The sequence below is a fragment of the Oreochromis aureus genome, linkage group 4 (genome assembly GCF_013358895.1).
Source record: "Oreochromis aureus strain Israel breed Guangdong linkage group 4, ZZ_aureus, whole genome shotgun sequence".
NCBI classification, from domain to species: domain Eukaryota; kingdom Metazoa; phylum Chordata; class Actinopteri; order Cichliformes; family Cichlidae; genus Oreochromis; species Oreochromis aureus.
In genome coordinates, this window is record NC_052945.1 from 17,817,071 (window position 1) to 17,844,825 (window position 27,755).

Below are 27,755 nucleotides of genomic sequence, written 5' to 3' on the forward strand. Positions count from 1 at the left end.
CAGGTTGTAAAGACACGGGTATATGAGGTGTTTGATTTTGCCCTGGCATAGATACAGTCCATTCAGCATTTCTGCATAAAGATAGCTTAAGTTCTGAAGAAGACATTCACCCAAATGTGGATCTCACACAGCTCTTTATATTTGTCAGATTTAGATTACAATACAAAACACAGACTTAACACTTAGTAGGCCTTAAATGGACACCAATGCCTTAGAGGTTTACATTCTGTACTTTAGCCAGAACATTACAACTTATACCATTAGAAAACAAAGGTTTTACTGACTGCACACATGACTGTTACTGTAATAATTTGTCTTATGATTTCAAAAAATATTAGCTATAAGCTTCAGTTTTTACAAAGCACTGGAATATCTGAACAGCTGGTATACTGCATTATTAGTTGTGTGTGAAAATGATATCAAATGCTGCTACACTTACTGATATTTCGCCCTCTCAGTGGTATAACTCTATGGTCCCATCATATCACACATTCAGTAAAAGAAATACTTGGGTAACAAAGTGCTTTATAAATTGTAGCATATGTTTTTCTTCATATTCTGGCTTATTCTGTACAGTCTACACGCACAATATAATCCCTATTTACACTTTAATAGATATAACACCAAACAGTGGACTACAGTTAAACATTCATTTATTGCACAGTGCCCGCTGTAAGACCCACATAATCCCACTTCGGCAATCTGTTATCAGTGTCTTCGAGACTGGAGCCAGTGTCACCTTTATATACATACATGTTGGTAGGATAAGAAGTAAAGCATTATATAGGAGCAATGCAGAAACAAAATGAACAATCCAAAAAATAAATAAATAAATCCTACTGGTATATTGGCACCGTTCGAGATGGAAAATTCCACCAACAGTGACTTTGAGCCAATGATTCATATACACAAGTTGGTGGGGTCAGGAGTTAAGCATTATACAAGAGCAATACAAAAAAAAAATCTTACCACCACAGCTGGCATGGTAGAAAATGGAAAATTCTACTGAAACTAAAGGAGTGCTGCAAATAATGCATCCTAAGCTGAGGACTTACTTAAGAAAACAAGCATCACTTAGTAAAGTATTTACGTTACATTCAGTGCGGTGGGCACCTTAAAAAGGTCAAACTAATCCAAAAACTGCTTTTGTACTTTCATCTGAACCAACGAGTGTGAATATATTTAAATTAAATATCTATTTTTGGATCTATGTCTTAATCGGGGTTATGCCACAAAGATTTTATTAAATCACTGTCGTACCGCACTACGCAGGTGCTCAATGACCTAAACTTAGAGGGCTTAGAGAAATATAACTTAAACTATGCGATGTTACTGAGCGACTATCAAACAGCAGACGGTTCAACAAGGTTGCAGTCTACTGACGGGTCTTTGTCACTGAAGATACATATAATATAGTACAACACTGGTCTAAAGCTACATTATCTGTCTTTGATGCCAATATTTCTGCTTTTCCCTTCATCTAACTTGTGTTTTTTTGCTTGGTATTGTGATGTGTGGTTTATGTGCTTGTATGTTAGTGTATTTATATACTAGTATATGTATATAGGATGTTTGTGTACTTGGGTATACTGTGTTCTGTATGAACAACTGCATGTTGTAATCTCCACACATGCATGTGTGTTACCAGGCCAGCGGGGAGGCCATTCGTGGACTCCTGGGGCTTTTCGGGATTTCAGCAACTTGCTGATCACTTAGAGCTCTCTGTGGCAAAGAAATGCAGAAAAAAAAATTGCAGGATTTTCTTTTAATTTACTTTTATATACATCCTTTGTTTTTCCAGGTAGTATTATTTTTAGTTTTTCTAACCTACTGCTTTGTTGCATGCACCCTGCTTATTGAAATATGTAATATTTCTAGATATATATTTTTATTTTTTGTGACAGTCGTTGTGAGTGCCCTATATGGACAAAAGTACTGGGCAACGTATACAGTACACCTGCAGGAGGTGCTCAGCCATGGAAACCTATGCCATGAAGCTCCAGGTGCACAGTTTTTGCGCTGATGTTAATGATGGAGGTTGCACTGGTTGACTCTGCTCTTAACTTTATGTGGTCTGCCCCTTTGTAGCTGAGCTGCTGTGGTTCTTAAACACCTTCGCTTTTCAGTAACACCTCTTAGAGTTGATTGTGGAATATCTGGGAGGGGAGAAATTTCATGAACTGATTTATCCCAGTGATGTTTATAAAAAGCAGACGGTATGGGTAGGTACTTGATTTTATACACCTGAAATCATAGACAAAGAGGTGTAGCCCTGTACTTTTATTCATGTGGTTTACTCACTACATAGAAGTGTTAATAAACAGATGTAAAAAAAACAAAAACAAATTAAAAGTTAGATAAGTTTGAAAACCACAAGCACAGCAAAGCTCAAAAAGAAAAAGCAACACAGAAAAAAGAAAAAGCAAAGAGCTGCTGCAAAATAGCGTTAAATTTTTCAAAACTCTGCATTTTTTTAAAATTTAAAGTATAGCATCTAAAACCTCCAACATCAAACGTCTGGCGGGCTGGAACACGTTAATGAATGCTGAGTGTTTACAAAGTGGCCCTGCTAGTTTACATCATGAAGCTCATTATCAGTGCTGTAACCTAGCAGAGTGCTTTTTTGATTTAATGCAGACAGTGCTCATTACTAAACACAATGCACGGCCCTCTCTGAAAATAAAAACACTGGCAAAGCAGAAAATATAGCAAGTAATGAGGCAGTTATCAGATGATAACACAGTGCAACTGTTTATCTGCAACCTTTTAGGTTATGCATCACAAGCAGTTGAGCAAAAGAACCTGAGACGGCTGGGAGGGAACTACAAAGGCAAATATGCTGCAGACACAACAAAGATAATCATTTGAATGAAGAATGGCTTAATATTTCCTGCTCACCTCAAACTTGTTTATGAATTCGGCAAAGATACCAAAGAAGGCCTCGGTATTTGTGGCTTTGCTGTCTTCTCCAAAGTAGGAGGCAGTCTTGCTGAATTCTTCCATGGCTCTCTGTTGGAGAGACTCCAGAGACTGGATTGCTGGATGACTGTTTTCCAGGAAATTCTTAACACCATAAAGTTAAGGCACAAAAATGTTTAATCTTATTTACTACATAGTGTTTTCCTTGTCCCCTGTGCCTCATCCCCAGTGGGGGGTTTTTAAGGATACACTCATGACAACAGCAAAGCGGTCATCAGAAGTCGCAGGCATCTTCTGACAAGTTGTGCGAATGTCCTGGATTGTCGTATGAAGGTCATTCAGATCGGAGGTGATGTTCCTCTGGTTTACTAAAAGCAGGTGTGTGTGCGTACAACATAGGAAACCAGAGGCAAGAGGAAAAAGATGCTCAGAGACAAAAAAACAGATGTAGCCAAAATGAAAACAACCACTTAAATTTGACAATCGTGCCAGTACATTTATAAAAGACTGTCAACAAATATTAAAATGTATGCATCTACCTTTTGCTGCAAGTGGAACCATCGTAAGATCTTTGGAAAAGTCCAACACATCCGGGAAATGTTGACATAACGATTTAACCAGGATATGCAGAAATGTTGACTTCCCGTCCACTGTTTTAGTTGTGCTCAGCTGCACGCGATATTGTGGAGTCATAAAATACACATGCAAGCCCATACATAAATACTCCATAATATGTTAAATATCATTTGGTGTACCTCTGTAAGGAAGTTGATCTTAAAGCCTGTAGTTTTGTTGGTTTTAGGCTGGCTATTATTCAAGTAGTTCCCCATCGCCAACACAAACTAAACAGGGCACAAATGAGTAAACAGATCTGTTATTGTATCACTATTAATTTATCTTGATCATTAATTTTCACCCCTCGTTTATCAGTATAATTTTCTTTGCTCCCGTAATTTAATTTTTCTTCTTCTTTCACATAAAAAAGACATAATTTAGCAAAAGTCCTTCTTTGCTTCTACAGTGACTCTGTGTCTTATCAGTATCTCACAGACTTGTCAAAGAAGTATTTTGTATTTTCACGTGTTTCTAATCTACAGTGACATAACATTTTTGAACATAAAGACTACCTCTAGTATCTTAGCTAGCTTCTTGCTGGTCTTCAGCTCCATGGAGGCGTTGTAAATACAGTCATATGCTCCTTTCAGCTCCTCCGTCTTCTCCTGAAGAGAACACTTGAAGAGGAGGCACTGGAGGCGGGTCTGGTACTCCGGTACTGATAACATCTGATATATGCACAACAGGCAAATCAAGATAAATGCAAGATCAATGAAACTCAAAAGTAGCCCAGTAACAGTAAACCAGAACTGTACCTGCAGCACAAACTGATCTGGCTCGCTCAGTTTGCTGGGGTCCTGTCTATACTCCTCATATTTTTTGACCTCCTCTGCATCGGGGGCATATAGTAGCAGCTGTTTGATGTGGGCTGGCTCCAGCCTGTCTGTGGCCATGTTCATCAAAATCTGACGCAGTTCCCCTGGAGACAGCTTCAGGTGGGCTATCAGGATGGCTAGAGGCAGAAGATAATCATCATCAGAGTACTTAACTCTGATTCATAGAGCTATAACTATGGTTTATAACTTTCATCTTGACATCTTAATTACAAATGACATTTGAAAAATTTAAAAAAAGGCAGTCATACTCACAGGCATTGTAAGCTTTCTTATGGGACAGAATTTCTATAACATCTTTCTTCTTGAAGGTTTCTAGCTGAGGGGATGGTTCTGGGACAGGCACTGAAAATTAGACGGGGGAAGTTAAATGCCAAAATTTAGAAAGGTAGGTGAGAGAAACTGGACAAGCAGATTTAGTCTGAATTTTCCTTTTACATTGCTTACATTGATTTCTTAAGGGGAAATTATATAGAGTACAATGACAGATTAAGCCAATGTTGTCTTCCTATCAAATGAATCACTAATCAAAGTATTTTTCACTCTTTATACTGGGCTTCCCTAACTCTTATGAATATTTAGCTGTGCGCACAGATAAAAGCACTCCAGTTAGGCACACAGCCCCTTATACTCACTGGAGCTCTTCTGTGTTCCAAAGTGCAGCTCCAGATCCAGATACTTCACCATGTCATGCAGTTTTTCATAGTCAGAATTTGCTCCCAACTGTCAGACACACACATTTTCTTTTAAAAAAAGAGGTCTAAATGTTATAGTTTGGAAAATATTTTACATTTAGAATTCTAAATCTAAACTCGGTGGCACTTTGAGAAGCTTTAGCTTCCAATCAGAACTCACCTGTCCCCATATTGTCCCCTCTGAGTTTTCCACCTGCTCCCAGCGCAGCCTCTTTACACTCATATGGTTGGAGTCCATTCTGGACAGACTAGGTCTTGGTAGAGGTGGAGGGGAGCAGGGTGGGGGGAGCGGAGGAGGTGGTGGGGGCTCTAGGTGCTCCGTGGGGTCAGAAAGAGAGTGGGGGAGGGACTGGGGCTGGCTCTGGCTGTGGGATTGTTTATGGTGAGGCTGGGATTGGGACTGGTGTTGAGATTGCAGCAAATGATGCGAGGGCTGTGACTGTGGGCGGGCAGTTTGGGTGGAGGACTGGACTTGGTGCTGTGACTGGGGGTGTTGAGGCAGTGGCTGAAAAGTGGAGAGGGTGGGTTGGTGTGGCTGCAGGGGTTGAAAGGTGGAGAGAAGGGGCTGGGGCCTGTGAGGCTGCTGGGGAGGGTGGATGACGTGAATCTGGTGCTGGTAGTCCTGAGGAGGTGGCTGTGGGGTCATGTGATGGATGTGGTGGATCTGAGGAGTGCTGGAATGGTGGTGCGTCTGCTGGATAGAGTGGGGTCTCTGGGGAGAGGGCTTTGTGGGCTGGGGGTGGTGGGTTTGGTGGATCTGCTGCTCTTGGTGCCTCCCCTGCACCGACACTTCAGTTTGATGATGGCCCTTTAGACTTCTCCTGCTCTGATGGGAGTGGCCATCCCGGTTTAGCTGAACTGGGAGGGATGCAGGCTCTTGCTGGGTTTGATGCAGAAGCTCTGTGGAGGAGTGATGGGGCTTGGGTTGGTGCATTTGATGGGCCTGATGAAGAAGCTCTGTAGAGGAGTGGTGCGCCTGGGGTTTATGAATTTGATGGAGCAGCTCAGTTGAGGAATGGTGGGGCTGTCCTCGATGCATCTGGTGGGCTTGGTGGAGAAGTTCGGTGGAGGAGTGGAGAGGCTGTATTTGCTGCATCTGTTGAGCCTGGTGCAGGAGCTCTGTTGACGAATGATGGGCCTTAGATTTGTGCATTTGGTGGAGCACTTCTGATGATGAGTAGTGGGCATGGACTTGCTGCATCTGTTGAAGCATCTCAGCAGATGAGTGGTGGGCCTGGGATTGTTGCAACTGATGCAGCACCTCAGCTGAGGAATGATGAGCCGGGGCTTGGTGCATCTGGTGGAGCATCTCAGTTGAGGAATGGTGGGGCTGGGGTCTTACACTCTGATGACTTTGGTAGATGCCCTCTACGTACTGACCTTGTTGGCTGGGATGGCCTGTTGGTTGGGGTGACGGCTGGTGTGGGGGAGGCGCAGAACGGGACAGACGTCGGTGATGATGAGTCTGGTGGGCCTGCTGCTGCTGTGCTTGGCGCATCATGTAAAGAGGGTGGTTTGCATGGTGATGGACGGAGTCTGGAGAGGGAAGAGGAGGTAAGGACTGAAGAGGAAGAGGTGAATGGGCTTTCTGCTGTGTTGGCTGGGCAGGCATCGAGTGGTGGCTCTGGTAGATCTGCTGCAGCTGTTGCTCTTGATACGCTTGCTGCTCCTTATAGGCTTGTCGCTCCTCATAAGCTTTTTGCTCCTCATAAGCTTTACGCTCCTCATAGGCTTTTTGTTCCTGGTAGGCTTGAAGCTCCTCGAATGCTTTTTGCTCCTTGTAGGCTTGAAGCTCCTCGAATGCTTTTTGTTCCTTGTAGGCTTGACGCTGTTCATATGCTTTTTGCTCCTGGTAGGCTTGACGCTGCTCGTACGCTTGTCTTTCTTGGTAGGCTTGTTGCTCTTGGTATAACTGTTGCTCTTCAAAAGCTTTTTGCTCCTCGAATGCCTTCTGCTCTTCATAAGCCTGTCTCTCTTTGAAAATTTTCTCCTGATAAGCTTGTTGTTCCTGCAAGGCCTGCTGCTCTTGCAGGAGTTGTTGTTCTTCAAAGGCTTTTTGCTCTTCATATGCCTGCCTCTCCTTATACGCCTGTTGCTCCTCATAGGCTTGCCTTTCCTGGTAGACTTGTTGCTCTTGGTAGGCTTTTAGCTCTTGTATGGTAGCATGCACCTGTAGGTCTTCCCTTGTAGGGAGGACTTTATGCAAGGAATGGCGTTTAGGTGGTGGATTACTGCGGGGAGGAGGTGGGGGAGGAGGGCCGGATTTCCGGCGGATGGGCACGTATGTTCTTGGGGAGTGTTCAGGAGTGTAGCTTAGTTGCTGCTGTTGTTGCTGCTGTTGGTGCTGCGGTTGACTCTGTGCAGATGCTGGAGGCGGAGGAGGCGGAGGCGGATCATTGAACTGGACTGGTGGGGGTGGAGGAGGGGTCATGGGGGGTGGGGAATGTGATCAGAGGAAGATGAGTAGGTCAGAGATGAGGCATTTTCTTCTCCACTGCTGCTCTGGACATCACTCGGGCTGCTGAGCTCTGGAGCAACAAATCCTCCATTTTCCTCTTCATCCACCACCAAATCGTCTTCATTATCCTCATCCTCTTCATCTGGGAAACCCATCTGCACAACATCCTGGCATTAACACCAATTACACTTCATTAGACCTAATGCCAAAGTGGATTTTTTTGGTGCATTTGTCAAACTACAAGAGTTAACCAAAAAAAAAATACATAAATGTGTAAGCAGGTTCTCTACAACCTCCTCAATGTATTTCAATGCAAATGCTGCAGTGAAGTTTTTAAATCCTTTACATGCTCTTTCATTTGCAGATTTATTTGTCAGGTCAACAACAGCTTGTGAACCTCTCTCTATGACACATATTATTCTATAAATTTTCTTTGATTTTAAAAACACCACGGTCAAGGCAGTCAACCTATGAGAAAACCTTAAGACTGGCAGTAAATTTTAATGATACTTTATGCTTTATGATGTTGTTTGAAGTGACAGAAACAACAGAAATTCACTGAGGGTAACAGACTATTCTGGTCAAAGATAATCTCATAATAGTGTAAAATAAAGCAAATATAACCCTTTAAAACATTCAATTCTTAGTCACAAAAAAAAGAAAATATCATTTTTATTCGTCTTTCATGCTGGATTGAGCAAATATGACATGTTGTACCGCAAAAATAAAATATCAGCAGATAGCCTACTCCAAAATAGGAGCCAGAGGCCCTTGTTGACCTGAGACAGATTGACCCCATACAACAAGAGAGGCTGTAAACTGGTAAACTGTTGAAATCTTATATCAAACAAACTGGGGAAACATACCCCAGCATCTTTTATTACAAACACAGAACAATGTCTAAACTCCCTGTGCTTTGTGATCACAAAGGATTTAACAGGCATTTTGTTTTACTGCATAAAGCACCTTGTAGCCATTAAGGCTGCTGGTGACATTCTACAGAGCCACCATAGAGAGCATCCTAACGTACGGCATAACAACATGGTATGCAGGGTGCTCAGCTGCAGACAGGAAAGCACTGCAGAGGGTCATCAACACAGCCCAGAAGATCACTGGCTGCTCTCTGCCCAGCCTGGAGGTCATTGCAAACTCTCGGTACCTCAGCAGAGCTGGCAATATCATCAAGGACTACTCTCACCCCAGCAATCAACTGTTTGAACTATTACCGTCAGGCCGACGGTACAGGTCACATAAAACCAGGACAAACAGATTCAGGGATAGCTTCTTTCCCAGAGCTATCACCATTGCAAATAAGCACAAAAACAATTGAACCTGCTTAGCCATACCATACTGTCACTGTCATTATATTATGCTGCTATTCATACTGTCATACTGTCATTATATTAATGCTGCTATCCTGTAAATATCATACTTACTTTTGTTTGAGTACTTATGTTTGTTTTATTGTACCTTTTATATCTTACTATTTTTTATTTATTATATTTATTATTGCATTTTGCACCAAGGGAGTGGCACTCCAATTTCGTTGTACCCTGTACAATGACAATAAAGGCTATTCTATTCTATTCTATTCTATTCTATTCTATTCTATTCTATTCTATTCTATTAAGGGAATTTTGATTACTGTGAAAAATTAAACATTAGTTTTCCCAGTAGCTAAATAGTTACTTGATGATAACTTCATTTCAGTGCTTTGGAAAACTGGTGCAGTGTTGATGTGATTCTACCTCTTCATAGTCGTTTTCAGGAGTCAAGAAGTCATCGACAATGGCCACCCTCTGTCCCAGCTGCTCGCTCAGTGCATCCAGAAAGCGGTCTGTGTCTTCAGAGCGAGGCGGTTTGGAGAAGGTGTAACGGCGCTTGCTGCTGCGGTGAGCAGGGGGGCTAGACGGGTAGTCAGGGGGTTCTGGAGGTGAGGGAGGGGGACTGTCGAGGCTGATGTAAGGGTTGGACTCCCCACTGGTCTGGCTTGTTAACCCTGATGGGTAGAATTGGGATTGTGGGGGGCTGGGGAGAGGCTCCGGCCAGGATGTATGGGATGAAGGGCCTTTGCGGCTACCTAAGACAAGGAAATGATATATTGTAATGATGACAGCTGAATCTTGGCTTTCTTAATTATGTTTAAATGTAGCAGTTAAAAGAAATGTCTCTTTAATGATACCTTGCAGTCAATGAATTATGAGAACAAATACAAGTAATGATTCTCGTGTTCATATTACATCCAGTAATTACATCACTAACTATCAGAGAAATCTCATTTTTGACTGACAGGTGTACTTAATGGTGTGTTTTCTAGTTCCACTTCCACCATCACCAAATATGTATGCAGCTCAGTGTTCGATGACAGCACTTTGTTACTGATGGAAAATTTTTAAATCATCAGAGCCTAACCCAGCGTGATCCAGATTTAATTTGTGATGACTGCTCTGATCCTTCCCACGTGGGTCATAAAAAACCGATAAATTAGCCCTCGGGAAAAGAATTTTTTGAGGAGATTAAATTTGGTATTTGTCTTAAACCTCTGCTCTGCTGTGTATTTATGTACAGCAGGGAAAAAAAATCTGTTCGTTAAACGCAGGATTTTTGTATATCTTTCTTTTTCTGCAGCCCTTTTTTGTCATTCCCCTTCACTTCTATGGTTTCCCTAAAATCTCTCTCCCTCACACACACGCAAACGTTACCTAGGTGGTTGCTAGGTAACGTGACAACGCCCCAATAATATGTGACACAGATAAGAAATTTCAGGGCTCTAAGATGCACCTGTATGTCAAGTTTGGGTGCTCAGCTCCTGATCATATAGGAGGTTTTCATGATGTACAGACAGACGGAGATTTTGTGTATTAGAGTAAGATTCCACCCCAGCTCCAAATGCAAACGTATACAATCAGCTACCTGTGTTAACGTGTATCGTAGGGGATGCGGTGCGTGACGGAGGGTCCAGATCCAGCAAACTCTCAGGGGCAGGAGGCGGGCGACTCTTCAGAGACTTGGACCTCTTGGCTGAATACATGTTCTCCAGTTCAGCGTACACTGCTGACAGCTTACATGGTGAAAATGTGCAAACGAATATATAAATATATATATATACTGGTTTGAGAATTCTTATCCTAACTCTTTAACTGCCATTATTATATGCATCTTGTCTCATTAAAATGGGCGTGGCTACATACATTAGTGAGGTTGTTGGGAGTTTCAGGGAGAGAGGTACCATCTCCTGACTGTCTCTCTCCTGGAGCTAGCCTCATCCCCGTCTCCAGTAATGGCTCTGCACGGTGGCCTATGATAACACAACCATTGGAAGAACTTAGACTCTTATGAGTGACATAGACCCAAATATAGATTCCAGCTTTGCATGTGTTGTTAGTATTTGGGCTTTGGGTGGTTTGTGAGTTAGTGAGCAGAGTGAGTGAGATCAGCAAAGAGATATACTGGATTTAGTCCGATGTTACTACATGACTGCATGGGATCATGTTAAAATACATTAAATAATACATTAAATATGCAAATGTAAAAGCATGTAGTGATTTCAACAAAACTGTTCATATAAAAGAAGCTTGAAGAAAATTTAATTAAATTCTGATAGAAATAAATAAGTGAATTTAAACAGGACCGTGTGGACAGGCACAATGATAACAATATCAGTGCTAATGGCGTCATGATCGTGATAGGAGTCAAGCGTGCCGAGGTGGTCGGGGTGTTAATGTTGCTGCTGATGATGACAGAGACAGTAAAGTTCAGTACCCATGCCCAAGTGTGTACCAATGACCAGGTCATCAGAGCTACGTCCCCTCACACTGCTCCTGTACGTGGTCCCTGTCACCCTCATGGAACTGCTACGGCGGTGGGGCTCAGGGACAACTTCGGGCTCCGGAGGAGGGGGAGGTGGTGGTGGTGGAGGTGGAACTGGAACACACACACATGTATTGGCAATGCAGGAGTGTAAGGGGCTGCAGCGCCTGGGTTGATTGCATTTCACCGAACTAGCAATTCTATTTAAGATCCCCCAAAAATGACCCGTGATTATCGTCAGGACATATGTCTCTGGAGATTCTCAGTCATCCTGGTCATAGTAGTCCTAAGAGCTTGAAACGAAGGCGACTGACTTCTTTAAGTTGTTTGGTGATGTTCAAGAAGCTTCTTCAGTTCTAAAACCAAAAGATGGAGAGTCCCACAAATTGGAAAAATTGGGAAACTGTCTCTTAGGAGGTGCATCGTAACATGAGTCAAGCAAAGCCATGAGTCAATACTACCAGAGGCTTCGATTGTGAGTGGCGCATCGATTCTCAGCCTTCCTATCATATGACCTGTTGAGATCACCTGACACAAGATGTGAGTGGGGGTTAAGCGGCCTTAGATGGAATCTCAAAAATGCATATGCATAAGCATCACCTCTGTTCATAGATGGTCATTCACAGCGGACATAGATGACCTCTTTTACTCCTCTTCTAGGTCCCAAATGTGAACACTGGCATCCTCAAAAGAGTGACGTTTGTCCTTTAGGTGCAGATGTACAGATGAATCTTGTCCTGTCGAGGTGGCTCTTCTATGCTGTGCGATGTGTTTATGGAGCGGCTGCTTGGGTTCTCCAATGTAGAGGTCTGAGCACTCCTCGCTGCACTGCACAGCATACACTACATCGTTTAGCTTGTGTTTGGGAGTTTTGTCCTTGGGATGAACCAGTTTTTGTCTGAGTGTGTGGCTAAAGTGGTCTAAAGTGCACTGGGATGTTGTGCTTCAAGATAACATAAGTGACGACAGTGTTGTTCTGTTTCTCCCTAGTTGGTGTCTGACCTTCTTTCCTGTGCATCTTCGCTGACATGTTTTAAGAGCTTTATTTACACGTGTGTGTTCCTTTTTCCCCTTCTGCCTTATAGGGAACTTTTTCTGCCCGATTCGTCCCGATCACCCCAAGTTTGTGTTCCAGAGGGTGGTGGGAGTCAAAGAGTAGGTAATGGTCTGTGTGTGTGGGCTTCCAGTAAACTTCAATGTTGAGGCTTCCATCCTCCGTAATGCAACAGCGCAGTCCAGAAAAATTAAATTATTATCTTTGTATTAACTTTGCATCTTCCCTGGTGAACTTTATGTTTCGTGAGTTTTGATTTTGACCCAGATGTCACTGATGTATCTGTACCAGTGTCTAGGTGCTGTCTCTGTGAAAGATCCAAGAGCTTTACTTTCCACTTCCTCCATGCAAAGGTTGGCTACAATGGGTGACACCGGGGAGGCCGTGGCACACCCAAGCTTTTGTCTGTAGAAACGCTTTTGTATTTCAAATATGTGGTGTTAAGACAAAGGCCTAAAAGTGCGCAAACTTAATTGGGGTAAACCTGGTTCTGTTGTGTAAGGAGCTGTCTTGCTGGCAGTCTCGACTGCTTCGGTTGAAGGTATGTGAAAAGGACACTACCGTTTCATTAGAACAGTCTCCATCTCACACACAAACACATTTTCATAATCCATATGTAATACCAAGTGTCATAAAAATGTAAACTACAACAAATTTGTGCACTTACCTGGGGATTTGTATCCAAGAAAACGTGAAATCTTGCTCTGGCAGTGCTCTTGCTCTTCATACGTAAGCAGCTGGTAAACAAACTGCCAGATCACCTGTTTTGCTGGAGTGTCCAGCACCGGGAACACATCCACGATCAGAGTGTCAACATTCCTGTCATTGAAGCACAGGCAACGGGACAGAGATCACCTGGCTGTCCAGTTAGAGGTCAAAGGAATTAGCAGGTAACAGGAAAATTTGAACTCAGGTGTATGGCCATCACCTACGTAGGTGGCCTAATTTATTGAACGGAACTGAAATCCAAACCCACAACTTAATTTGCCTCTAGCTCAACAAAATATAACCATATTAATATATTACTAGCAATATTATTGAGTCACTAGCTTTTTCTCTCTCCACCTTAAACTGTACACAATCTATGGTCTCTATCCATACTCTCCTTCTCTCCTTGTCTCCCTGTGCTTTGCTTACCTATGCTGGAAGAAGTTCTCCAATGCTTTGCAGATGGTGTATCTCTCCTGAATGGTCAGCAGGTGCTCCAACTGCTGCCCAAAGGTGCGACCCTGAACCCTGATACTGGGGGGCAGAATTTCCGCCACCCACTGGAGGGAGCTGAGCACAGGAGAGCGGGCCCGTTCTGTGGGAACGCCACCTCCTGCGAGGTCCTGCTCTGCAAGGGTAAATGTAGGCGGCCCATCCTCCACTACCAGTGTGGGCATGGCACCGCTTCCCTGCAGCATGGACACTACCTTTTCATGAGAGGAGGTCCTGCAGGCGGACAGATGGTATCCAGGATGTCAAAGGCATTTCTACCAGTTATTCAGTAGAAAAGCTAAAACTTACAATTTAGTGATGTCACTACTACTTATGTCATGTTAGTGGTGCACAAATAACCAGTAACCAATGAATGAAAAGTTGATTTGGGGGGTACTTTCTTGTCATATTTTGTCTTACTTTAGTCTTGTAATATATTCAAAGGCTCCAAGTTTTACAAATGAAAAAATATCTTTAACAGTGGGACCATAATAACATGTTTATGCTAACTTCCTGTCACTTTTCTTCTTTTTATTTCTTTACCAGCAAATTGCTTTAGGATTTGCACTGTTTTATGCAAAAACATGCAAAGAATATGTGCAGTTTATGCAGTTCAACCTCATGTCCAGTCCATTGAGAAACAGGATGCGGTCTCCTGGTTTTAGACCGGCTTTGTCTGCAGGGCTTCCTGAAGAACAGAGAAAGAATGACAGACAGTTTACCTATATGGAGTTCATATTGAAGTCTATTATCTGCTTTGCAGTGTAATTTCTAAACATGTGGGGGGCACACGCATTCTTACCAGGGATCACTGAGTCAATCCACACTGGAGCATGGCCTCTGAGAGTGAAGCCAAAACTCATGTTGCCCTTGCAAACTCTCACTGTCCTAAAGAAGCAAATTTAAGCTTCAGTTAACAACTATACTCAGAGCTCCTTTGTTGTAAAAGAAAAGCAGGTCGCCTGAAATAATCACACAGTAATCACATTCAGGGGCTAAATCAGCACGATTGTAGTAATGATTAGAAAACAGGTTACAAGAAAGCCCTCTTAAACTTTTAAACTTAATTAAAATAACATCCAGGGGACAGAAACTGTTACAATAAATGGGGTGAAGTCCATTAATTGTCAAGCTCAGTGAATGTAGACTTGAGTCACATAACACAGTGAAATTGACTGGTTCTTATGGCTTTTCTGAAAGAAGCTGAGCAGACTTCCATATTCAGCACACTATTTTAAATTCACATCCTGCACGAACAAGCCTACTTAAATATGGACAATGTGTCCCCAGGGAGCTGTATAACGAGGAGATCGGGAGTGTCTTGTGGCGGTTTACTCCCATAACTTTAGCAGATGGTGAAAGGATGCTTAAATCATGTTTAAAGGTGTTTTTCAAACACCTCTCAGCATTAAATCTTTAAACGAGTTTATATGAGTGGAAAAGCGAGTGACATCAATTCATGATGAAAAACGACATCACTGCAGGAAAAGAGAGCAGGCGTGACTGTCCTAATAGGTTTATGTCGCCACTGGTTTTACCACTTAAGGGTCTATTTTTCACTGAAATCCTACATGTTCCAGTTTAAATAAATTCCATGCTTACACAGAGACGGCTGTTCAGGCAGTTTTGGGGGATTTTTGGAAAGGTGCAGTGATCAAACATAGGAGGATAGATAGTTATTTAAAGGAACTGGCATCTTGAAGACTAAAAATGACATACACTGTGTAACTGAAGCCTGCACACTCTGGAACTGATTAAATGTTAGCAGAGAAAATCCAAATCTCTTATACTGCTCATCATTTTTGCAGAGGTGGGACCTGTGCGCCTCTTTCTTTTTGCTCTAAATAAACTTTAAAGAAAACCCAAATCATTGTTGCTTAACACAGACCTGCAGTTTGTGGTGGTGCCACTGGAGTGGCCAGCTATGAGTGACGTGGTCTTGCGCATGCCTCGGGCAGGGGGTACCACACCTTCCTCTGCGTGGGTGCGTGGCACCGAGCTGGCGCGGGTGGAGACAAGAAGGCGTTCGGGGTGATCCTCGCTTCGGCTACGGCGAAGGTGGCTGCGGCTGGGGTCACTAAAGCTGCGCCCCTTCAGCCGGCTCATCAGGCTTTGGGAAACCACTTCGTCAAAACGCTCCCGGTGCTTCTTGGGAATGAAGATCCTGACAAACATTGTGGGATCAGAACAAAGCCCAGAGAGACTGGATAAGCTTTTACAGCAAAGGAGGAGCAGTTTCCAGTTCAGCTTCTCTTGTGTTCAGTCAGTAACCAGCAATTTTTTTTACATTTCTACAAGAGATCAGTATCATATATAATAAAAACAAGCAGTATTTCACCCTAAATCTCCCAAACAAAAATCAAGATTCTTTATACTAATCTCTCAAAACATCTGTTGTCCGAGGTATCAAAACTGCAGAGGGATTCTTGTTCTGATTACGTATTGCTCCAACAGCAGGATCCACTTAATTGGCTTAAAAATAGTTCAATCCGTATCATCTCATGGGAGTGTCGAGGCAAGCAGAAAGAACTGGTCCAACATCTGAGTGTGTGTGTGATTTTCGTGAGAGTTTGCATGTGAGTGAGCGAATGAAAGAGACGAGAGACGAGCTTTGTTGTGTGATCCTGTCACATTAGCGGCTGCAGGTAAAAGTGTTCAGTATCAGTGACAGTTCACTGCTAATATACGAAATGTGAGGAAGCTCAGTGCCAGAGCCACCTCTGGGAGAAAGCACTTCATTCCCCCCCTACTACTGTTATTTTGCCCTCCCATCATCTACTCCAAATGTGTTTTTTTTCCTTCTTAAAGGAAAAGCAAACCCTCACATCAAGTTACCCTTAAATTTAGTGTGTTAAAGGATGTGTTGTGAGGGTAGTGCACCCAGTTTCCCCCAATCTGTTTTGTATGTTTCATGCACAGAGATTAAAAATAACAAAACAGAGTTGTAACTTATTTTTTAAATAAAGAATTAAGCCTAGTAAGGAGAGCTTGTATTTCAGATGCACAACCTCTCTGAAGCTTTGCGTGCATCAAAAAACTTGCTGCTATTTATTTGATACAAATTTCTCCCTTTAATGCCCTTTAATGCCTTCCACATCATGAACCTAATTCTTTCCAAATTGCAAAATACATTTTTAGGCAATAAATTGCAAAAAATTAGCCAAATATAGCAAATATATTTATGATATTAATTGATATATGAAAATTATTTTCTTAATTTGGCAGAAGAACACCCCATTTTCCAAAGATTTGAATTTTCTCACAATTATTTCATGGTTCAGGCTTTGAAGGGTTAAGATTCTTTAGCATCAGCTTTAAACCACAGATAAAGAACCATTTTCTTACGGTTTCTACTAACACCCAAACCTGACATTTGCCACTGATCTTTTTAGATTGTTTGAAATGTCTGGTCCCATTAAACTCTCTTGCAGTCTTAGTGCTGTCTGCTGGTTTATATTTGGCCAATTATCTGCAAGAACAAGAAAAATGCATAACAAAGCACCAGAAGTGACCTAGAAATGGAAGAAATATTGCCAATAACTGTTTTGGAAAGTGTTTTATCGTGTGCTCCTTATTTAAATATAGGGCGCTTCTCTGTTACACATACGCACGCACCTCCCCGCCACCTTTTCTCTTTTGCATCCTTTCTCCCCATCCTGCCTACAAAATGATGCTCCCTCGATTCTCAGCACAACTCTCTCTATCTCTCTAACTTCATCGTGAATCTCCTGGGTGCTTCCACTGTTGCAGAGCAGGAAAGAGTGCTTTGTTTTTTTCAGAGTGCACCAGTTCCAGTGTGGCTCCATGTACACAGTATAAATTCTGATTTAAATCCCAATAAGGCTCCGCGGCGCACTTTGGATTTCAAAGCTGTCACAGTGATTTTACAGGTACATTTGGGAATATCGTTAGGAGGCAAAGATTAGATTATTCTCAGTTTTGTAGTTTCTTAAAAATCCTTGCTTATGTAGTGGGTTGCCTTCATACCAATATCTTAAGATGCAAAGCTGAGGGAATATAGATATTAACTCTCTAGAGAATTATTAACACACAGTTATGACTCACTAAAACTTAAAGGTTTATGCAAGTGCACGCTGATATATACCAGACCACAGCTTTAATTAAAACCAACCTGGAACACTGCACATTGATCGGTATCCAAAACCCAGCTATGCACAGGTGTTCCAAAAGTACAGACTGAGACTTTTAAAACTTCTATAAATGAGGTCATGCACTGCCAAGCTGTATGTTAAACCACTACCAACATCCAGTGCTCATCATCCACAAGAATAAAACACTCAGTTTAATACAGTCTCTAGTTTTGTACTGTTGGTCAGACTTGTGACATTTATTTTGCTTACTGGTTGCACCTGCAGCTTTCATATGGTTTATTACATTTGTACAAGAACAAACCTGCAATACACTTGTAAGTATATTAGAAGCATAACTCAAAGAGCACAAAGCCAAAAGCACTGCAAAATTACAGTTTGCTTTTCCACAGTGTCTCCTGGTACAGAAATTATTCCACCTTGACTCAAACAGACTCACACACACGCACACACACAAATACATATGGGAACTAACTGCTGATTCGCTGTATGTTTTTCAACCTCATTAACACTTAATGACTCTTGTGGTCTAACCCAGCCATGGACAGACTCACAGCATCATCAGGTATTTTCACTAAACTTGAATAATGGAAAAGCAGTCTGGATGCTTGCAGTCTCACTGACATAAGACCAAACCCATGATTACACAATGCACTTAATTATAGTCACTCTTATGCAAACCTTCTTTGTTTCATAAGGACACATTTTTGTGGAGGAATTTCTGTTATTGAGAATACTGAGGAGCACCCAGGGTTGTACCCAGCTTTAAAAAATGCAATGATCAACTCTTCAGACTGAAGAAAGACACACTAGATACAGCAATGCTGTACATTTTTTTTTCTATTCACTGGTGTCAAAAACGGATTTATAACTGTCAGTTACACCCATCGTTAGGGAAAAATGGAAACATGAGTGAGAGTGAGTTGAGGTGGTAAAGTTGCTTCAGTGACTATCAGATAATTGGTTTTTCATGTGACCAAACAGTGTAGTATGCCAGGCGTTCCCCATGGTGCAATCACGGGCCCACATTAACTTTATCAAAAGAAGCTCTCTTCACATACTTAACAGATACATTCAGAATTTTCTGTTTTCATTCTTCAGAAATGGAAAAATAGCTACAATGTTTATTAATGCACAGAACATTGAGGCTCATCTGGAAAATGTAGCTGAAATACAGAGTCTTTACAAAAGATTCAGAGACTAGAAAACATATTGTGCCAGTCCAGAAAATAACAAGTAAATGTCCACTTTCACCACAACCATGAGGTGTTCCTCTTTTCCTCCTGCCTGGCAGGTCTATATTCAACATCATTTGTCCAATATATTCACTATCCCTCCTCTGTATTTCTCCAAACCATCTCACCCTTGCCTCTTTAACTTTGTCTCCAAGTCATACTACCTGAGCTGTCCCTCTGATGTACGATCGTGGCTCAAGAGTTGGGAGTTCGCCTTGTAATCGGAAGGTTGCCGGTTCGAGCCCCCAGCTTGGACAGTCTCGGTCGTTGTGTCCTTGGGCAAGACACTTCACCCGTTGCCTACTGGTGGTGGTCAGAGGGCCCGGTGGCGCCAGTGTTCGGCAGCCTCGCCTCTGTCAGTGCGCCCCAGGGTGGCTGTGGCTACTATGTAGCTTGCCATCACCAGTGTGTGAATGTGTGTGTGAATGGGTGGATGTCTGGATATGTAAAGCGCTTTGGGGTCCTTAGGGACTAGAAAGCGCTATATAAATACAGGCCATTTACCAGGCCATTTTACTCATTTCTATTCCTGTTCTCTCCTGGACAGCCCCAATGAAAATCTTAGCATCTTCAACTCTCCCTACCTACTGTCATTTAGTCCCACCATCTCCAAACCATACATCATAGCAGGTCTCACTACCATCTTCTAAACCTTCCCTTTTACTTTTACTGCTTTCTGTAGCATGTTGGGACAACCTTCTCAGTATTATCAGTGACACAAATTCTTCCATAGGTAGTGCTTCATCCACCTACATTCATGTTAATTGTGAACCCAAAAAGGTGTGTATGAGGGTGACAATGATTAAGTGCACTGTGTATTCATGCAGCAAAAAGTCAACTCTTCCCTGGAGGGCAGCAATGTGTTCTTCTGTAACACCAGATTGCTTGATACTGCTATTCCAAGGACCATGCTCCAGTTATAGACAGCTATACATAAGAGAAAACAGTATCCATCCAAGCCAGCAGAAAGCCGGAGTGAGTGACAAAGAAAAAAAAAGTAGGAAGAAAAGGCAAGACAGACAAGCAAGAGTTGATGAAGTAACGGCAAAAAACGTAGAAGAGACCGATATGAAGACATGATCTGTAAAACCTGACAGTGTCATGAGACTAGGAAAGAACGAAGGCAGAAAACTAGAGCTCTTTCTAGGCCAGGGTCATATAACTATTGGGAATGAAGTTGTATTTTCTGTGCTTACACCCTATGTAGGCCATTCAACTTTACTGAAAAACAGTCATACATCACCGTGGTTCCCCGGACAAACGGAGTTGGGGGGAAAACAAAACAGAATGGGGCCAGTTTTTACACGTTTATCACATTTCATTCTGTCAGTTATCGCTTTCTATTGCTGTCATCGCCTCTACTCCCTCTCTACATCCCTGTACTGTAACTCCGTTGAAACGATCTGACCTCCGTCAAAGAAACTTTCACTTGTAAAAAAAAAAAAAGTTTGGCCTAGCCAAAACAAGTGAGCAGAAACTTCAAAGCTTCCCTCCAGTGAAGCTGGATGTAGGCCTTGGGATGCCCTCAATTATAAGGAGGGCGAGATAAGTCTATAATTAGGTCTGAGGGAGGGGTGGATCAAGGACATGATGCACAGAGGGATGAATGACAATTGCAATCAGCTGGGAAACTCAGTGCAAGAGAACCATTATCATCATCATCATCATCATCAGACCCACTTCCGATCAGCTAATTTAACAGCTGGGCCAAGTATGAATCTGCAAACAGGAATCACACTATGTGACACGGTGAAGTTAAAATAAAGAGTGAAATTAAAAAGCCTCCAAAAGAAAATGTGAAAGTGGTTGTTGGGAAATGTCAAACTGAGTTTTGCTAAAATCTCGAGGTTTTCTCATGCTGTTTTGCCGGCTGGAATCGGATGTTTCCAGTTTTGACATTTTCACATGCTAACACAAAGTGTAAAATTATCATCATTACACACCTTGATAACAAGCCCACCAGATATAGTTGCACAGCAGCGCTCCAGCAACTTCAAATACAGCTCAGCACAAACAACACAAAGCACAGTGAACACTGTTCTGAGATCAAACAAAAAGTGCCATACCGAAAGTGTCTGGAAAGGCTCCTATCCCTTCCCATGGCTCTTCGGGGCTTTGAGGAAGTGTCTGAGCTCAGTTAAGCAATGCAAATGCCTCCCCTCTGTCTCAGTTAGTCCCCATCTAGTTTTGAACAAACAACTCTCCCGGACAAAGGAGAAAGGAGAGAAAGATGAGAAACGCAAAGGTGTCCTGGATCTCAAAGGTGCTTGCTGCAGGCTCGGAAAGCAGCCAGATGAAGAACGAGAGCAAATGAGAGAGAGGGAGGGAGCAAACTATAAGAGTGGCTGTGGTTTACATCCTTCCACACCTCCAAAACATCCTCAGGCAGCATCATTAGCTCTTCTCCAACTTCATGTTTGGGGGAGCACTCTTTATGCCTTCCCATCCTTTATCCCCGTCTTCCACAGGCACCAAAAGACAGAAGCAAAGGCTCGAGGTCAACACAGGGTTGTCTTCTTGGTCTCGGTTAAAGGATAATCCTCAGCATTGACTTGTCCATCATTCAGCAGTGAGAGGTAGTGAGTGACAAATCTTCTCTTCCCTCAGTGGAGGAAAGAAAGAATGACAAGAACAGAGGAGTAAGTGAGGAGGGAGAGAGGAGAGAAGTGGAGAAGAGTGTGGAGCCCCAGTGGAATTTCATAGGCAGGTCAGCACAATGAAACTGTAATGTGCATAAGTGAACATGCAGGAAGTTTTGCAGTTGTGACTGTGTGATTCATCCCTATTCATTACATGTATGCTAGGTAGAAAATGTATCCAAACTGGTGCAAAAACTACCAGAAAAGACTGATTCATAAAGCAGAAGCTGAAAACATTTTGGCACTCAAACACAAAAGGATGTGAAAGTCTAATTAATTCACACCTTTGAAGTCTATATATGGATGCAGTGTCAGACAAAGGCTGACACTTCACTATACTCACAAGTTATCAAAACACTGCAGAACCACATGAACAAAAGAGCTAATAGGTACTCCCAGCTTGTCTCTAATTTCAATTGTCAAGCACTTGCTGACCCCTGGGCTTTACAGCATTTAAGAATTGACACCAGCAAGTGCGCCAGAAACCTAAGAGAGAATTTATTAAAAGAAGTAGGCTGCTTAAAAATAGAACACATCCTTTGGGAGGAGGCGAGGCGAATCAGCGATGGGGACAGAGGCAGACTGAGCAGCGTGTGGCCCAGCTGGTCAAGTTTTCGCAAGGCGGACAAAAGAAATAGTTTCATGAGCTGTTAAGCACACCTCAGATCCTCTGACACAGACCTCTCATTATCAGAGGAAGGGTGGGTGGAGTGTTCTCACATTCGTGTGTAAATGCATGTGCATGAGTGTGTGAGGGCTGTCGTAGTAAGTGACAGTGATTGAGGGACACACACCGGCAGATTGGGTGGCAGAAGGAGAGCAAACACTTGATTCTCCGCGCTCAGAATGACGACACTGGCACCAGGCTCATGACGGAGCACGCTAATAATCGTATATCTCGCTGTCGGACATCTTAATTCCTTAGTCAGCGGCTTGGATTCTCAGTATAGCTTTTCAGATCACTGCGATTAGGAGTTATAGCACAATCAGTATACTTAATGAGACAAAAAAGGCATTCAGTATCAGCAAATTCAGGCTAGGGTAACAGCTCTGAATAGCTACATCATGCTGACAAGTTAAATGCAATAAATGGGGAACACAGTTTACTCATTAGCACCAAAATACATCTGAAGTTATAAGAAAGGTCACAAGCAAATAGCTGAAATTATGACAATTCATTGTGAGAGAACCATGCACTAAATTTTGTGGACCTTGTCTAATCTGAAGATTTTTCACTCAAAACGAGCAATGTAAACCTCATGGTTTTAATAAAAGATGCTCACTGGAAAGTCAAGAAATAACTGCAGTCAGAGGGCTTTTTCATGGGGAACCATGAAAGTCTGAGCAAAATTAGCTAAGAAGAGATTGCATTCATATTATAAATTTCATTGTCCACAGAAACTGTTTACATCAACCAACACAACGCCTGAGGCACAGCTCCTGGAAACACTCCATACGGCTCCCACCACAGACAAACTAAAGATTCAGCATAAAGACCTTTCTTCTAAATGTGGAATATAAAGTTTATTTTTAGCCGTTCTTGAAACTACAAACTCAAAAACACCCTTTCAAATCTGCACAGCCTTTTTTTTTTTTAGCATGTAGGCAACATAACAGGCAGACACAAAGACATAAACGTGGAACGCAGCACATATACATCAAATCCTTTAAAGGTTATAGCATTCCTGATTCAGCACCACAGTATGGAATTATGGGTAAAAGAAGGTAGAGTTGATTTTTTTAAAGACAGACTCAGACAATTATTGTTAGAGTTATTGCTGAAAGTGAGAAAAACAGCTCAACAGTCCTCAGTCCTCTATGGGTACAGCTAATGCATAATTGATGGCTCTCCTGTGGACAACAAACATTGCAAACCATTTGTTTTTCCCAGGCAGCTTTCTAAGGATGGAAATGAGCCATCAGTGCTGTGAGACAGACATCTGTGTTCAAATGAAACTGAGACGGCTGGACAGCAGCTTTGTTTGTTAGCTGCAGGTAGAACAGATTAGTCACCCAAAAAAATGAGGCACAGGGAAAACTCATCACTAATTGACTGTAACAAGTCGGCTGTCATAGAGAGCTTTAACAGCGGTGCAGTTTACTTGATGACCAATCAGAAATGACCACACACGACAGACGCCAAGGAAGGCAAACTTGATGACCAGTTACATGCTGCAAACGCTCTGAAAATTAATCGTGACAAATTGTTCGGTACTCACCTGAGACAGCAACTCATAATGTCTCCCAGTATGGAACTTCAAAGCCACGACTGTGTGGATGGAGACTGAGCATCTGCATGTTTCACTGTGTGTTACACTATGTGTGCAAAATCTCATCCACCGGCAGCAAACTGGCTGTAGCAGCTAAGAGCTGTATGCAGAGGAGGGAATAAAGAGCATCCAGTAATGTGATCCACACAAAAAACTGGTGCGTGTATCAAAGAGTGCATCACAGCTGACAGGGAGATGTGGGAAAGAAGGAGACCAAGCGAGAAAAAAAGAGAGTGAAGTGAGCAGAAAAGACAGAGAGAGTGGAAATGCAAGCGTGTGCAGCGGTGTTGTGTTTTGGGTTTTGATTTTCCAATGATTGCTGAGGAGGAAGAAATGCAATATTCGGCGGTCAACTTCTAATCATACGCTTTTTGCATACTGTACCTGAGGTGGGGGGAAACAGAAGAGTGACATTCAAGCACCCAAGAGCAGTGTTAGACATAAAAGAAACTTATTTATGTGTGGTTTTGATGTGTCCCTGACACATTTCACAGTAAAATGCTGAAAGAGCAGGGGTTCCTATGGCAAATCACTAGGTTTTTTTTGGTTGTTGCTGTGTAAGCTTATACTGTATAACTTTACCCAATATGTCTATAACTCCATCTACAAGCAGAAACAGTAATTTCAGCTATTTTTGTTTTGGACCCAAAAACAGGTTCATGATAACTTGAAGATGCAGTGTTGATTACTTAGAACGTGTCACCATGCTGTTAATAAACCTGGGTCCCTATGATTTGTTAATCTTTTACACTTAAGTATGGCACCAAGCCAGTCACATACAAAGCTTCAGATCCATTGAAATATCTTCTTAACAATGTGACAAATTCAGGGTTCCAACGAGGCTGAAGCCTATCCCAGCAGTCACAAGCAAGAGGCAGGGTACAGCAGTCACACAGCACTGTTCACAAAAACAATAAAATAAATAAGAAAATGAAGTGCCATAATAGCCAATAAAAAGGCACCGTAAGACACGATGAAATAAACAGGTCTTTTAAAAATAACTGAATAATAATGATTCAATAAAATTCCCCATAAACTGGGGAACAACTAACAAATTCTGAGCCTGTGAAGACAGCGAGCAGCAGTGTATTTTGTAAGAAGCTGAGATTAAAAATAAATCTGTAGCCTGGCTGTTTAGTGCTCTGTATGTAAATACAAGAATTTCCTGAAACATATTGGAACCAATGTAAAGAGTATAAAATGTGAGTATATGAGTTTGCATTTTATACAGCTTGGATTAGTGAAAGAGATGATTATAATCAGAGTCTAAATACTAAATATCATATCAGGTTTGGCTTCGGTCTGCAACCAGATGTAAAAATGACCAGAACTGTGTTGCACTGTGAGTCTCCCCCTCATTAGTATTCCAGGGACATCTAAGTACGAGAGGAACAGTTTTAAGAAACTCCTGTGTTTCTGAGAAAGTGTTGTTAATCACTGCATGAAAAGAAGTAAATCATTGAAGCCAATCTTCTTAAAAGATGCACATGGCATTTAGTCAGACTTGTTTTACCTCTAAGTCTCTCTCTGATTGCATATCTGGGTGAATGAATAGCTACCTGACACTGTCAATCAGTTGCTGATGCTCCTCAGTGATCAGAATATCGGGCAGGGCCTCAGCCAGGCTCTCCACATCCCTCTCAGCAGCATACTGCTTTAGCACCTCAAACAGCTGTTCCTTCACATCTGGCTCCTCTCCTAACACTTCCTCCACCTGACAGACAAAGAAAAAAAAGGCATCATTAAATATGTTAAGTTTCAGTTCAAAACATGCAGAAAAATGATAGAAAATTACTTTTTTATTGAACTCCATGGCCTTGTGGGCCCGGCTCTCCCTGACGCTGTCCCCGCTCTGTGACAGCACCCTCATGCTGCTGCTCAGCCGCTTTGGTCGACGAGCCATGCTGAGCACACCCAGACGCAGAGGTCGTCCCTGAGCTGCTTTTATCATGGCGGCTGCTGTTTCGTGGTGCTTCACTGGAATGCCGTTGACCTCCATGACATAGTCCCCTGCCTTGAGGCCGCTGCGGCCAGCTGGACCATTAGGCATGCAGTCCTCAACCATTAGCGGGCTGTCTCCCACAATGGTGAAGCCAAAACGGCCATCTGGGCCAGGGTTGATGTCAATCTGAGAGGGCAAAAAATAAATAAAGTTTGCCACCTTTGCACCGTCTTCACCATTGTAGAGCTAAATGTGGGTTGTTGACTTTCAGCTGACCTGTTCAATGCGTGACACCACCCCGATGCTCGGTGGGACCGTCTTGAGGGTCTGAGCCAGAGCGATCAGCGCCGGTGTGCTGAGGTTGGTCACATCCTGGCCCTCTATATCCACCACCTGGTCACCGGGCTGTAGGCCAGCCAGGTAGGCACTACTGCCTTCTACAACAGACAGGATATAGCTGGGCCCAGTGCCTCCAAGTCGGAAGCCAAATGCCTCTGGCCAGTTCTGATTGGTGGCTGGGAGGCCGAGGTCTGGATAACAGAAAGAGAAATAAGACTTGAAGAGATGCAAAGAAATAGCTCATTTGTACATTTCTTGGGAGGAATTAGGTATTAACAAAGCAAAACCTCAGACTCAAAGATGATTATATCAATAGGCACTTTATGAAGGGGTGAAACCATCTCTGCTTTACCGCTTGTCGCATATCCTGAAAGCAAAAAAAAGAGCATCGCTAATCTGGTCCAAGCTCCTAATACAGTGGAGGTGGTTGCGAGCTGTAGAATAGAGGTCAAACAGACTGTTTAAATGGGCCAACTGAGATATGGAGCTGCTTGTAGCTGTAGCAGCAGGTGCACTGGTCTATTTAATGAAACCGCAAAATTTCAAGGCACTCTCTCTGTTTTAGAAAGATTGACTTTTAATAAACCGAAGGAGGTTATTTATGCCTGCTGCTATCTAGCCCACATGTCGAACCACCGGCCTTCCCCTGGTCACTGGCCTCATTAAGCTGCTGTCGAAAGTCTCCCAGTAGAATCACTCGTCTTCCACAGCCATCCGAATGCATCGAAGATATATGTAGGACATTATTGGGACTGTTAAGTGCACTTTGACTTTACGTGAAGGTGCTTTTATTTTGTTCCAAAGTCTTTGTCTATGCTCTTGTCTTTTGCAGCATCCATATTTGTATTACAGTGTTACTTATTAGAACCAGCTAATTTGTACATAGTTGTCATGTATGTGGCCAAGATTGAAAACTTATTTGATCAAATAGTGATCAAATTCGCCAAGTCAAGCCAGTGCCGCTACTCCATGAAAAAGGTCAATTGTGACATCATGGTCCCAAGGCAGAAAACCAGAAAGGAAAGCACGTTAAAAAAAAAAATTCACCAATTGCAGCACCATCCTTGCAAATGATTCGTCTTGTAAAGACACAGAAAAGAAAAAGAAAGAAAAAAAAAGACTAATTAAAAAGCACAAATTCTGTGCAAGCCTTTGTAAAGAAATCTGAAAATGTCAGACTCTACTTCAAAACAAGACATAAAAAAGACAGATCTTACCAGAGCACAGGGAAGAATATTCAGGGCGGTGAATACAATACATATATACAGACTCAAAAACCCACAGAGCCTGATCTCAGAAACAAACAGTAGCTGATTAAGGCTCTAAAACAGACTGGAAAATCGCTACTACTGAGATGTGGATCATAATCTTCTCTCCCTGCAAGAACATAAGCGGCACTATCGAGACTTTCTTGTCCTCTTCTCTCCGGCTTGTGACACAGATACACATCTGAGCTCCAGGTCCTTTTAAAGCTTCCCTCTTTATCTGACTTCCACTAGATGAAACGCCTCGGGAATAGCATAAAAATAATTATCATTCTGAGAAACAGACTTACAGAAATCTTTGGAGGCACTCCGAGTTCCCGACTTGCTCTGGCGCAGGGAGAAGCGGCCCTTTCTGCTCAGGAAACGCCTCAT

The 27,755-nt window shown here is 42.5% G+C and overlaps 1 protein-coding gene across 1 annotated transcript; it reads right to left on the minus strand.

Moving 5' to 3' along the window:
* Nucleotides 1–136: 136 nt before the first annotated feature.
* grid2ipa (glutamate receptor, ionotropic, delta 2 (Grid2) interacting protein, a) lies at nucleotides 137–27,755 on the minus strand. The gene is given in 26 exon segments (XM_031730636.2): nucleotides 137–1,722; nucleotides 2,899–3,063; nucleotides 3,169–3,287; nucleotides 3,459–3,588; nucleotides 3,675–3,761; nucleotides 4,047–4,202; nucleotides 4,290–4,486; nucleotides 4,623–4,700; nucleotides 5,003–5,090; nucleotides 5,223–5,427; nucleotides 6,782–6,811; nucleotides 7,453–7,504; nucleotides 7,507–7,617; nucleotides 9,244–9,600; nucleotides 10,434–10,581; nucleotides 10,712–10,818; nucleotides 11,283–11,444; nucleotides 13,052–13,203; nucleotides 13,522–13,818; nucleotides 14,203–14,272; nucleotides 14,387–14,472; nucleotides 15,473–15,748; nucleotides 25,397–25,551; nucleotides 25,633–25,965; nucleotides 26,056–26,309; nucleotides 27,674–27,755. Coding segments are annotated over 26 exon segments (3,978 nt in total). The 3' UTR covers nucleotides 137–1,641.